Here is a 12,730-nt window from a genome sequence, read left to right on the forward strand (position 1 = left end):
TTTCTTTCTTTCTGTTTTTTTTTTTTCTGTTTAAATTCTTAATTTTCAATTAGTTTTTCTCTTTTTTGAAATACAATTTAGAGTTATGTTTTCTGGGAGTTTCTTTCGCTTTCGTTTTAAACATTTTTACCGAAAAATAGCACATTTCTTTTTTGTTTTCTTGTTTGTATTAGAGATATAGATTCCGAAATATGTTTTGTATGCAGGTGTTTGGTTGTATTCTTTTTCCTTCTCTTGAAGATTTATGAGTTACAATTTTGTAATATTTGCAATTTCTTCCGCCTTTTTTTGGTTCTATTGACTACATGTTTTTTTGCTTTAAGTATGAATTAAATTTTTTGTTGAGTTCCTATTTTGAAAAACAAAAAAAATCTTTTGGATTTTCCTGTAACTAGTAACTGGTCTATTGGGGGGCGTTTTTGAATTTAAGATTTGTTTTGCATGTATGTTTGTATATGTAGATAAGTAGATATATATACTATTATATATATTTAAATTTATAAAATATATAAAGCTAAACACACACACATCTATATAGAGAATTTGTTTTAGTTAAGTTGTTGTTGTTTGTTGCACGCTTTAGTTTGTTGTTTTGTTTGTTTCTTAGTTTTAAGAAGTTCGTTTTGGTTGTTCTTAGTTCAAAGTCCCTTTTATTTATGCCGTGGTTGCTGAACTTGGGGTACTTTTTTTGTTATATAATGTCTGTTGGGTTTTTTAAAGGTTGTTTCACACAGTCATGGAAGTCTCTTGAATTCCGTTATAAAGTTTTCTTTAAGGTTTTTGTTTTTGCATGTTAAAGCTCTTTAAGATATAACACATTTTTCATTGTTGCCACTAATGTTGACCTGTTCCAAATTGCGGGCAATTTCATGATCGTCTTCGATGCTGGAAGAAAAGAAATCGTAATTATACATTTTGTATAACAATTTAGACTTAATGAAAATAACTTACGCTTGTTCTTCGTTGTGTAAACATTGCACCAATTCATTACGCTTGTCGACAACATCAACCAATTTGTCCAGCAACAAACGTTCTTTCTCCCTCTGCGCCTCGGTTTTACGCCAGTCCTCTATTGATTGGGCTGCCCGCAATTCTTCCTTGAGGAGATTATATTTATGTTCCAATTCACATTCTTTTTCACTAAAAATTAAAAAAGGCCAGAAAAATTTTATCATTTTGAAAGGAAATTTTAAACTCTATACTTACTGTAAATTCAACTGCATTTGTCGCCGTATTAAAGCATTCTTCTTATTGACCAATGTAAACCACTGTGATAGGAGTTGTTCTTCGGTTTCCTCGGTAACTACAGGTAATGTATAACAGTTAATATACATATTTTCAAAAAGGTTTAATTAAAAAATGGTTAAATATCTACATAAGGCGAGTGAAGGCTCTATTATAACAGTTTCAATATGAGAAAATCTGAATTCGAGGCTCAACCAACTGTTTCGAACAGTTTGATGTTTAGAGACATTCTTTAGGAACATTTGAAAAGTAAATAATTTTAAAACGTTTTAAACATTTTTGCTCTGTTCCAGAACCCGCAAGTACGAATCTACTAGTTTTGAATATTTGTAACAAATTTGTAAAGGAAAAAATTGCCAACATTTCAAAAATAGTAGACTCTGTCCAAGGGATAGGTAAGTCGACTTTCGGTTAATCGATTAATCGACTTTTTGCAGTCAAAAATTTAAAAATCGTAGTCGACTTTTGTCTGGAGGGAAAATCGCATAATCGATTATCTTGTGATCGATTTTCGAGTTTGCCCATAGATTGTGGACTTGACGGTTTTACACTTTTGGCGGTTTTACAGTTTCAAAAGAAAACTCGAAAATCGACGAATAGTCGATTATAATAGATTTTCTGTGGTCACGAAAAAGTCGAGTTTTAAGACAACTGAAAGAATCGCAAGACCGAAAAGTCGCATTTTTAGTTTTAGACCAAAATCGAAAAGTCGAAAAATCGATTATTGCGTTCCATTACCTATCCCTACTCTGTCCTGGATCATAGGATTAGATGTTGGAACAGTTTTTATTATAACAGTTTGTCTTTTAAACAAGTTATTTAACTACAAGTTTAATTAAAAAATTAAAAAATTATTCAAATTGGAACTAAATATTAAACACAATTCGAAACAGTTTCATACCGAACTGGTTCCATTAGAACAGTTTCAACATGAATCTGTTTCATATAAAACAGTTTCAGTATGAAACTGCATTTAATAGAACATTTTCACTATAAAACTGCTTCTTATAGAACAGTTTCAGCATGAAACTGCTTCTTGTAGAACAGTTTCAGTATGAAACTGCTTCTTATACAACATTTTCAGTATGACTATACTTCTTATACAACAGTTTCTGGATGAAACTGCTTCTTATAGAACAGTTTCATTATGAAACTGCTTCTTATACAACAGTTTCAATATGAAACTGTTTCTTATAGAACATTTACAGTATGAAACTACTTCTTATAGAACAGTTTCAGGATGAAACTGCTTCTTATAGAACAGTTTCAGTATGAAACTGCTTCTTGTACAACATTTACAGTATGACTATACTTCTTATACAACAGTTTCTGGATGAAACTGCTTCTTATAGAACAGTTTCATTATGAAACTGCTTCTTATAGAACAGTTTCATTATGAAACTGCTTCTTATAGAACAGTTTCATTATGAAACTGCTTCTTAAAGAACAGTTTCAGTATGAAAATGCTTCTTATACAACATTTTCAGTATGAAACTTCTTCTTCTTATAGAACAGTTTCAGTATGAAACTGCTTCTTGTACAACATTTTCAGTATGAAACTTCCTCTTATAGAACAGTTTCAGGAAACTGCTTCCTGTAGAACAGTTTCACCATGAAAATGCTTCATATAGAACAGTTTCCCTATGAAACTGCTTCCTATATTCAGTACGAATCTGCTTCCTATAGAACAGTTTCACTATGAAACTGCTCCCTATAGAACAGTTTCACTATGAAACTGCTTCCTTTAGAACAGTTTCACTATGAAACTGCCTGCTATATAACAGTTTCGATATGAAACTGCTTCCTATAGAACAGCTTCACTATGAAACTCCTTCTTATAGAACAGTTTCAGTATGAAACTGCTTTCTATAGAACAATTCAGTATAAAACTGCTACTTATAAAACAGTTTCACTATGAAACTACTTCCTAAAGAACAGTTTCAGTACGAATCTGCTTCCTATAGAACAGTTTCAGTACGAATCTGCTTCCTATAGAACAGTTTCATTATGAAACTGCTTCCTATAGAACAGTTTCAGTATGAAACTGCTTCTTATACAACATTTTTAGTATGAAACTGCTTCTTATGCAACATTTTCAGTATGAAACTTCTTCTTATAGAACAGTTTCTGGATGAAACTGCTTCTTATAGAACAGTTTCAGTATGAAACTGCTTCTTATAGAACAGTTTCAGTATGAAACTGCTTCTTATAGAACAGTTTCAGTATGAAACTGCTTCTTATAGAACAGTTTCAGTATGAAACTGCTTCTTATAGAACAGTTTCAGTATGAAACTGCTTCTTATAGAACAGTTTCAGTATGAAACTGCTTCTTATAGAACAGTTTCAGTATGAAACTGCTTCTTATAGAACAGTTTCAGTATGAAACTGCTTCTTATACAACATTTTTAGTATGAAACTACTTCTTATGCATCATTTTCAGTATGAAACTTCTTCTTATAGAACAGTTTCTGGATGAAACTGCTTCTTATAGAACAGTTTCAGCATGAAAGTGCTTCTTATAGAACAGTTTTAGTGTGAACTGCTTCTTATAGAACAGTTTCAGTATGAAAATGCTTCTTATACAACATTTTCAGTATGACACTTCTTCTTATAGAACAGTTTCTGGATGAAACTGCTTCTTATAGAACATTTTCAGTATGAAACTTCTTCTTATAGAACAGTTTCTGGATGAAACTGCTTCTTATAGAACAGTTTGAGTATGAAACTGCTTCTTATAGAACAGTTTCAGCATGAAACTGCTTCTTATAGAAAAGTTTCAGTATGAACAGCTTCTTATAGAACAGTTTCAGTATGAAAATGCTTCGTATACAACATTTTCAGTATGACACTTCTTCTTATAGAACAGTTTCTGGATGAAACTGCTTCTTATAGAACAGTTTCAGTATGAAACTGCTTCTTATAGAACAGTTTCAGCATAAAACTGCTTCCTATAGAACAATTTCAGTATAGAACAGTTTCACTATGAACCTGCTTCCTACAGAACAGTTTCACTATGAAACTGCTTCCTATAGAACAGTTTCACCATGAAACTGCTTCCAATAGAACAGTTTCAGTATGAAAGTGCTTCCTATAGAACAGTTTCATTATGAAACTGTTTCTATTAAAACAGTTTCGATATGAAGCTGTTTCTATTAGAACAGTTTCAATATAAACCTGCTTCCTATAGAACAGTTTCACTATTAAACTGCTTCCTATATAACAGTTTCACTATGAAACTGCTTTCTATAGAACAGTTTCACCATGAAACTGCTTCCTTTAGAACAGTTTCAGTATGAAACTGCTTCCTATAGAACAGTTTCACTATGAAACTGCTTCCTATAGAACATTTTCACTATTAAACTGCTTCCTATAGAACAGTTTCACTATGAAACTACCTCCTATAGAACAGTTTCACTATGAAAATGCTTCCTGTAGAACAGATTCAGTATGAAACTGATTTTTATAGAACAGTTTTAATATGAAACTACGTCCTATATAACAGTTTCAGTATGAAACTGCTTCCTATAGAACAGTTTCACTATTAAACTGCTTCCTATATAACAGTTTCACTATGAAACTGCTTTCTATAGAACAGTTTCACCATGAAACTGCTTCCTTTAGAACAGTTTCACTATGAAACTGCTTCCTATAGACAGTTTCAGTATGACTGCTTCCTATAGAGCAGTTTCACTATGAAACTGCTTCCTATAGAACAGTTTCAGTACGAATCTGCTTCCTATAGAACAGTTCAGTATAAAACTGCGCCTTATAAAACAGTTTCAGTACGAATCTGCTTCCTATAGAACAGTTCAGTATAAAACTGCTCCTTATAAAACAATTTCAGTATGAAACTGCTTCCTATAGAACAGTTTCACTATGAATCTGCTTCCTATAGAACAGTTTCAGTACGAATCTGCTTCCTATAGAACAGTTTCAGTACGAATATGCTTCCTATAGAACAGTTTCACCATGAAACTGCTTCCTGTAGAACATTTTCACTATGAAACTGCTTCCTATAGAACAGTTTCACTATGAAACTGCTTCCTGTAGAACAGTTTCACCATGAAAATGCTTCATATAGAACAGTTTCCCTATGAAACTGCTTCCTATATTCAGTACGAATCTGCTTCCTATAGAACAGTTTCACTATGAAACTGCTTCCTATAGAACAGTTTCACTATGAAACTGCTTCCTTTAGAACAGTTTCACTATGAAACTGCCTGCTATATAACAGTTTCGATATGAAACTGCTTCCTATAGAACAGCTTCACTATGAAACTCCTTCTTATAGAACAGTTTCAGTATGAAACTGCTTTCTATAGATCAATTTCAGTATGAAACTGCTTCATATAGAACAGTTTCACTATGAAACTGCTTCCTATAGAACAGCTTCACTATGAAACTCCTTCTTATAGAACAGTTTCACTATGAAACAGCTTCCTATAGATCAATTTCAGTATGAAACTGCTTCCTATAGAACAGTTTCAGTATGAAACTGCTTCTATTAAAACAGTTTCGATATGAAACTGCTTCTATTAGAACAGCTTCAATATAATCTTGCTTCTATTAGAACAGCTTCAGTATGAAACTATTTTATCGAACAGTTTCAGTATGAAAATGCCTCCTTTAAAACATTTTTTTTGTATAACAGTTTTGAACCATACTTATACTTCTTTATAACATTTCGAGTTTCATAATTTTTCTTTTATTACCGTTAAGATATGAAACATGCTCTTATTGGAAAATGTTTACCTCTAAAATGAATTCTAATTCCAAAATATTTAATTTTAGATATTTAAGTGTTATAATGGAGCCTTCAAACCACTTTCTTTTAAAATCAGATTATGGTGAATTACGTGTTTGGAACTGAGAATAATATTTCAACATTGGTAATAAAGAAACGTATTAACACAATAACAACAACTAAAGCTTGTTAAGGCATGGATTAACACAAACACAAAAATTGTAACAAAATTAGGTTGGTATGGATGGCGTGGTCAGTAGTTCTTCAACTCCCAGCGCTGTATAGGATTTTGTTTGGAAGAACAAAGACGACGACGACGATTAAAAACACATAGAATTAAATTGGTAACAATGACAGCTCCGAGGAGTTTGTTTTGGTTGTTGATTAATGACATATTTTTTTGGTTATGGACGAGAGAAACACATAACATAAACGTAAGGTGGGCGAGTAGTAATGGATTGAATGAATGGCGGCTACTGAGGCGGCGAGCAGCAATTAAAAGCTGATACAGATGATAATGTTACAAATGGCTGGTAAAGCTTGAACGTGGCTTGAAATGCTAAACGGTTTTCTAGTAATGCTACAGAAGCGGTTTTTGAGGTTGCCATGATTTACGCAGCAGCAATCGAAACAAACTAAGTTCTGAGAAAAATGGGAAACACATTTACCACCAGCACTTTTACTTCTACTTCGTGATCTTCTTTGAGAGGTAGAACGTCTTCTATGACGTCTTTGTACAAATGGATATTGATGTTGTTGTTGTTGCTGTTGCTCTTCTTCATCGCTACAGATTTTAAAATTATCACAAGAGGAATGATTGGATGAAGCTGAGGATAATAGACAATAGGGTTGTGTTGTGGAGGTAATAGTAGCTGCAGCATTTTCTCTAAAACCCGTTGTTGATGTTGTTGTTGTTTGGTTGGTTGATGGCGGCTGGTGATGTGAGCGATGATGATCGTGCTGAGGATGTGGATGTGAAGACTGATGATGATGTTGCTGCTGCTGATAATCAAAATCATGAGTACGTGGTATTTGCATTTCCGCAACACAACAAGAACGCGACCTTTGCCGTGGTATATGAGGATGTTGATGGCGTTTGCGTACACGCCTTACAACTTTAGTTTCAGCCGAAAAGGGCCTCAGAAGGCTAGCTTTGAGACTAGCAACACCACCACCAATGTCACCACCTCCACCACCACCAGCATGACGACCATCAAAGACACCACCACTGCCATCATCATTGCTTGAATGTGAAGATGAGCTATCCGATGAACATGATTCTGAACTACCCGAGGGAGTTAGGGACAATTCACCATTTTCTATGTCTAACAACTTAATGCGTATGGTTTCACCACCACCAATGCTATTGCGTATTAATCTAAAGAAGGTATTTTCCTTATTTCTACTATTATTACTTGGCTTTCCGCTCATGACGGCCCGCAGCTTCTTTTCCAAGCTGTTGGCCTTTTGATCCACGGCCACCTGTTCTCGTTCCAGGGCTTCCAGTTCGGATTGGATGAATGCCAACTTTTCGGGCTATAAAAAGAAGGAGGAGAAGAATTAAAATCATATTCCAGAAAATTTGGCAGGAGGGTAGGAAGGTGCTTACCATATTCTCACTCTTTGGTGTTAAACGATCCATAACATTGTTAAAGGATTGCAGGGTTGTCGTGCCACTACCACTACCACCATTGTTTAAACTTAATCTATGACTAGGACTTAATTTACTATTTGTTGTTGTTGTGGTTGTTGTTGTATTACTACTGCTATCATTATCACGTGGTGGTGTTATACGCTTTGTAGGCGATAACGGTGCTTTGGGCGAAGTTGACTGTTGATGCTGCTGCTGCTGTTGTGTGTTGGCATCTGCAAACTCATCCAAATCCAGAGTATTACTAATGGGTGATATTGTACGTTCGGAGGTGAAATTGTAACGTTTATTTTTCGTAGGTGATGTGGGACTCTCTAGACTGCTGTGATTGGAGGATGCCTTGCCGCGAGTTTCGAGTATTATGCGTCGTGCCTCCTCTCTTAAACGTTGTTGACGTTCCTCCTATAGGGGAAAACAGGGAAAATATGAGAATTAAAATATCGCATTTTATAGGGTCATCAAGAATAAATATTGGGTTCTTCAGTTCAGTCGTTTCATGGGCATTTCAAGGACTCAGATTTTATATACACATTCACGATGAAACTGCTTCTTATAGAACAGGGAATTAGGGAGCTTTTTATACAACAGTTTCAATATGAAACTGCTTCTTTCAGAACAGTTTCAGTATGAACAGTTTCTTTATGCTTCTTATAGAACAGTTTCATTTTTAAACTGCTCCGTATAGAACAGTTTCACTTTGAGATTTCTTCTATTACAACAGTTTCGGTACTTATAGAGCAGTTTCACCATTAAACTACTTCTTATAGAGCAGTTTCACCATGAAACTGCTTCTTATAGAAAAGTTTCACTATGAAACTGCTTCTTTTAGAACAGTTTCACTATGAAACTGCTTCTTTTAGAACAGTTTCACTATGAAACTGCTTCTTATAGAACAGTTTCACTATGAAACTGCATCTTATAGAACAGTTTCACTATGAAACTGCTTCTTATGGAACAGTTTCACTATGAAACTGCTTCTTATGGAACAGTTTCACTATGAAACTGCTTCTTTTAGAACAGTTTCACTATGAAACTGCTTCTTATAGAACAGTTTCACTATGAAGCTGCTTCTTATAAAACAGTTTCACTATGAAACTGCTTCTTATAGAACAGTTTCACTATGAAACTGCTTCTTATAGAACAGTTTCACTATGAAACTGATTTTAATAGAACAGTTTCACTATGAAACTGCTTCTTATGGAACAGTTTCACTATGAAACTGCTTCTTATGGAACAGTTTCACTATGAAACTGCTTCTGTTAGAACAGTTTCACTATGAAACTGCTTCTTATAGAACAGTTTCACTATGAAACTGCTTCTTATGGAACAGTTTCACTATGAAACTGCTTCTTATGGAACAGTTTCACTATGAAACTGCTTCTTTTAGAACAGTTTCACTATGAAACTGCTTCTTTTAGAACAGTTTCACTATGAAACTGGTTCTTTTAGAACAGTTTCACTATGAAACTGCTTCTTATAGAACAGTTTCACTATGAAACTGATTTTAATAGAACAGTTTCACTATGAAACTGCTTCTTATGGAACAGTTTCACTATGAAACTGCTTCTTATAGAAAAGTTTCACTCTGAAACTGCTTCTTATAGAAAAGTTTCACTCTGAAAATGCTTCTTATGAAACAGTTTCACTATGAAACTGCTTCTTTTAGAACAGTTTCACTATGAAACTGCTTCTTATACAACAGTTTCACTATGAAACTGATTTTAATAGAACAGTTTCACGATGAAACTGCTTCTTATAGAACATTTTCACGATGAAACTGCTTCTTCTAGAGCAGTTTCACGATGAAATTGCTTCTTCTAGAACAGTTTCACGATGAAACTGCTTCTTATAGAACAGTTTCACGATGAAACTGCTTCTTCTAGAACAGTTTCACGATGAAACTGGTTCTTTTAGAAAAGTTTCACTATGAAACTGCTTCTTATAGAACAGTTTCACTATGAAGCTGCTTCTTATAGAACAGTTTCACTATGAAACTGCTTCTTATAGAACAGTTTCACTATGAAACTGCTTCTTATAGAACAGTTTCACTATGAAACTGCTTCTTGTAGAACAGTTTGACTATGAAGCTGCTTCTTATAGAACAGTTTCACGATGAAACTGCTTCTTATAGAACAGTTTCACTATGAAACTGCTTCTTATAGAACAGTTTCACTATGAAACTGCTTCTTATAGAACAGTTTCACTATGAAACTGCTTCTTATAGAACATTTTCACTATGAAACTGCTTCACTATGAAACAGCTTCTTATAGGACAGTTCCACTATGAAACTGCTTCTTATAGAACAGTTTCAGTATGAAACTGATTCTTATAGAACAGTTTCAGTATGAAACTGATTCTTATAGAACAGTTTTAGTATGAAACTGCTTCTTATAGAACAGTTTCACTATGAAACTGCTTCTTATAGAACCGTTTCACTATGAAACTGCTTCTTATAGAATAGTTTCACTATGAAACTGCTTCTTATTAAACAGTTTCACTATGAAACTGCTTCTTATAGAACAGTTCTAGTATGAAACTGCTTCTTATAGAACAGTTTCACTATGAAACTGCTTCTCATAGAACCGTTTCACTATGAAACTGCTTATTATAGAACAGTTTCAGTATGAAACTGATTCTTATAGAACAGTTTTAGTATAAAACTGCTTCACTATGAAACAGCTTCTTATAGGACAGTTCCACTATGAAACTGCTTCTTATAGAACAGTTTCAGTATGAAACTGATTCTTATAGAACAGTTTCAGTATGAAACTGATTCTTATAGAACAGTTTTAGTATGAAACTGATTCTTATAGAACAGTTTTAGTATGAAACTGCTTCTTATAGAACAGTTTCAGTATGAAACTGCTTCTTATAGAACAGTTTCAGTATGAAACTGCTTCTTATAGAACAGTTTCACTATGAAACTGCTTCTTATAGAACAGTTTCACTATGAAACTGCTTCTTATAGAACCGTTTCACTATGAAACTGCTTCTTATAGAATAGTTTCACTATGAAACTGCTTCTTATTAAACAGTTTCACTATGAAACTGCTTCTTATAGAACAGTTCTAGTATGAAACTGCTTCTTATAGAACAGTTTCACTATGAAACTGCTTCTCATAGAACAGTTTCACTATGAAACTGCTTCTTATAGAACAGTTTCACTATGAAACTTTTTCTTATAGAACAGTTTCACTATGAAACTTTTTCTTATAGAACAGTTTCACTATGAAACTGCTTCTTATAGAACAGTTTCACTATGAAACTGATTTTAATAGAACAGTTTCACTATGAAACTGCTTCTTATGGAACAGTTTCACTATGAAACTGCTTCTTATGGAACAGTTTCACTATGAAACTGCTTCTGTTAGAACAGTTTCACTATGAAACTGCTTCTTATAGAACAGTTTCACTATGAAACTGCTTCTTATGGAACAGTTTCACTATGAAACTGCTTCTTATGGAACAGTTTCACTATGAAACTGCTTCTTTTAGAACAGTTTCACTATGAAACTGCTTCTTTTAGAACAGTTTCACTATGAAACTGGTTCTTTTAGAACAGTTTCACTATGAAACTGCTTCTTATAGAACAGTTTCACTATGAAACTGATTTTAATAGAACAGTTTCACTATGAAACTGCTTCTTATGGAACAGTTTCACTATGAAACTGCTTCTTATAGAAAAGTTTCACTCTGAAACTGCTTCTTATAGAAAAGTTTCACTCTGAAAATGCTTCTTATGAAACAGTTTCACTATGAAACTGCTTCTTTTAGAACAGTTTCACTATGAAACTGCTTCTTATACAACAGTTTCACTATGAAACTGATTTTAATAGAACAGTTTCACGATGAAACTGCTTCTTATAGAACATTTTCACGATGAAACTGCTTCTTCTAGAGCAGTTTCACGATGAAATTGCTTCTTCTAGAACAGTTTCACGATGAAACTGCTTCTTATAGAACAGTTTCACGATGAAACTGCTTCTTCTAGAACAGTTTCACGATGAAACTGGTTCTTTTAGAAAAGTTTCACTATGAAACTGCTTCTTATAGAACAGTTTCACTATGAAGCTGCTTCTTATAGAACAGTTTCACTATGAAACTGCTTCTTATAGAACAGTTTCACTATGAAACTGCTTCTTATAGAACAGTTTCACTATGAAACTGCTTCTTGTAGAACAGTTTGACTATGAAGCTGCTTCTTATAGAACAGTTTCACGATGAAACTGCTTCTTATAGAACAGTTTCACTATGAAACTGCTTCTTATAGAACAGTTTCACTATGAAACTGCTTCTTATAGAACAGTTTCACTATGAAACTGCTTCTTATAGAACATTTTCACTATGAAACTGCTTCACTATGAAACAGCTTCTTATAGGACAGTTCCACTATGAAACTGCTTCTTATAGAACAGTTTCAGTATGAAACTGATTCTTATAGAACAGTTTCAGTATGAAACTGATTCTTATAGAACAGTTTTAGTATGAAACTGCTTCTTATAGAACAGTTTCACTATGAAACTGCTTCTTATAGAACCGTTTCACTATGAAACTGCTTCTTATAGAATAGTTTCACTATGAAACTGCTTCTTATTAAACAGTTTCACTATGAAACTGCTTCTTATAGAACAGTTCTAGTATGAAACTGCTTCTTATAGAACAGTTTCACTATGAAACTGCTTCTCATAGAACCGTTTCACTATGAAACTGCTTATTATAGAACAGTTTCAGTATGAAACTGATTCTTATAGAACAGTTTTAGTATAAAACTGCTTCACTATGAAACAGCTTCTTATAGGACAGTTCCACTATGAAACTGCTTCTTATAGAACAGTTTCAGTATGAAACTGATTCTTATAGAACAGTTTCAGTATGAAACTGATTCTTATAGAACAGTTTTAGTATGAAACTGATTCTTATAGAACAGTTTTAGTATGAAACTGCTTCTTATAGAACAGTTTCAGTATGAAACTGCTTCTTATAGAACAGTTTCAGTATGAAACTGCTTCTTATAGAACAGTTTCACTATGAAACTGCTTCTTATAGAACAGTTTCACTATGAAACTGCTTCTTATAGAACCGTTTCACT

General features: G+C 33.5%; 1 protein-coding gene across 8 annotated transcripts in view; it reads right to left on the minus strand.

Moving 5' to 3' along the window:
• Window positions 1-777: 777 nt before the first annotated feature.
• The window catches only part of Ehbp1 (Eps15 homology domain containing protein-binding protein 1), a 107,980-nt gene continuing 96,027 nt past the window's right edge, over window positions 778-12,730 (minus strand). For 4 of the 8 annotated variants that reach the window (XM_073992560.1, XM_073992562.1, XM_073992561.1 and 1 more), the window contains 5 exons: window positions 7,599-8,042; window positions 7,405-7,525; window positions 1,207-1,303; window positions 952-1,140; window positions 778-885 (listed from right to left, as the gene is read on the minus strand). In XM_073992560.1, coding sequence (XP_073848661.1) covers window positions 804-885; window positions 952-1,140; window positions 1,207-1,303; window positions 7,405-7,525; window positions 7,599-8,042 — 933 coding nt within the window. In that variant the 3' untranslated portion in view covers window positions 778-803. Of the gene's footprint in view, window positions 886-951; window positions 1,141-1,206; window positions 1,304-6,657; window positions 7,526-7,598; window positions 8,043-12,730 lie in introns of all 8 variants that reach the window. The other 4 variants (XM_073992557.1, XM_073992555.1, XM_073992556.1 and 1 more) reach the window with 1 other exon arrangement.

This window comes from Musca autumnalis, unplaced genomic scaffold (assembly GCF_047663935.1).
Source record: "Musca autumnalis isolate F117 unplaced genomic scaffold, ASM4766393v1 scaffold_5, whole genome shotgun sequence".
Lineage (NCBI taxonomy): Eukaryota > Metazoa > Arthropoda > Insecta > Diptera > Muscidae > Musca > Musca autumnalis.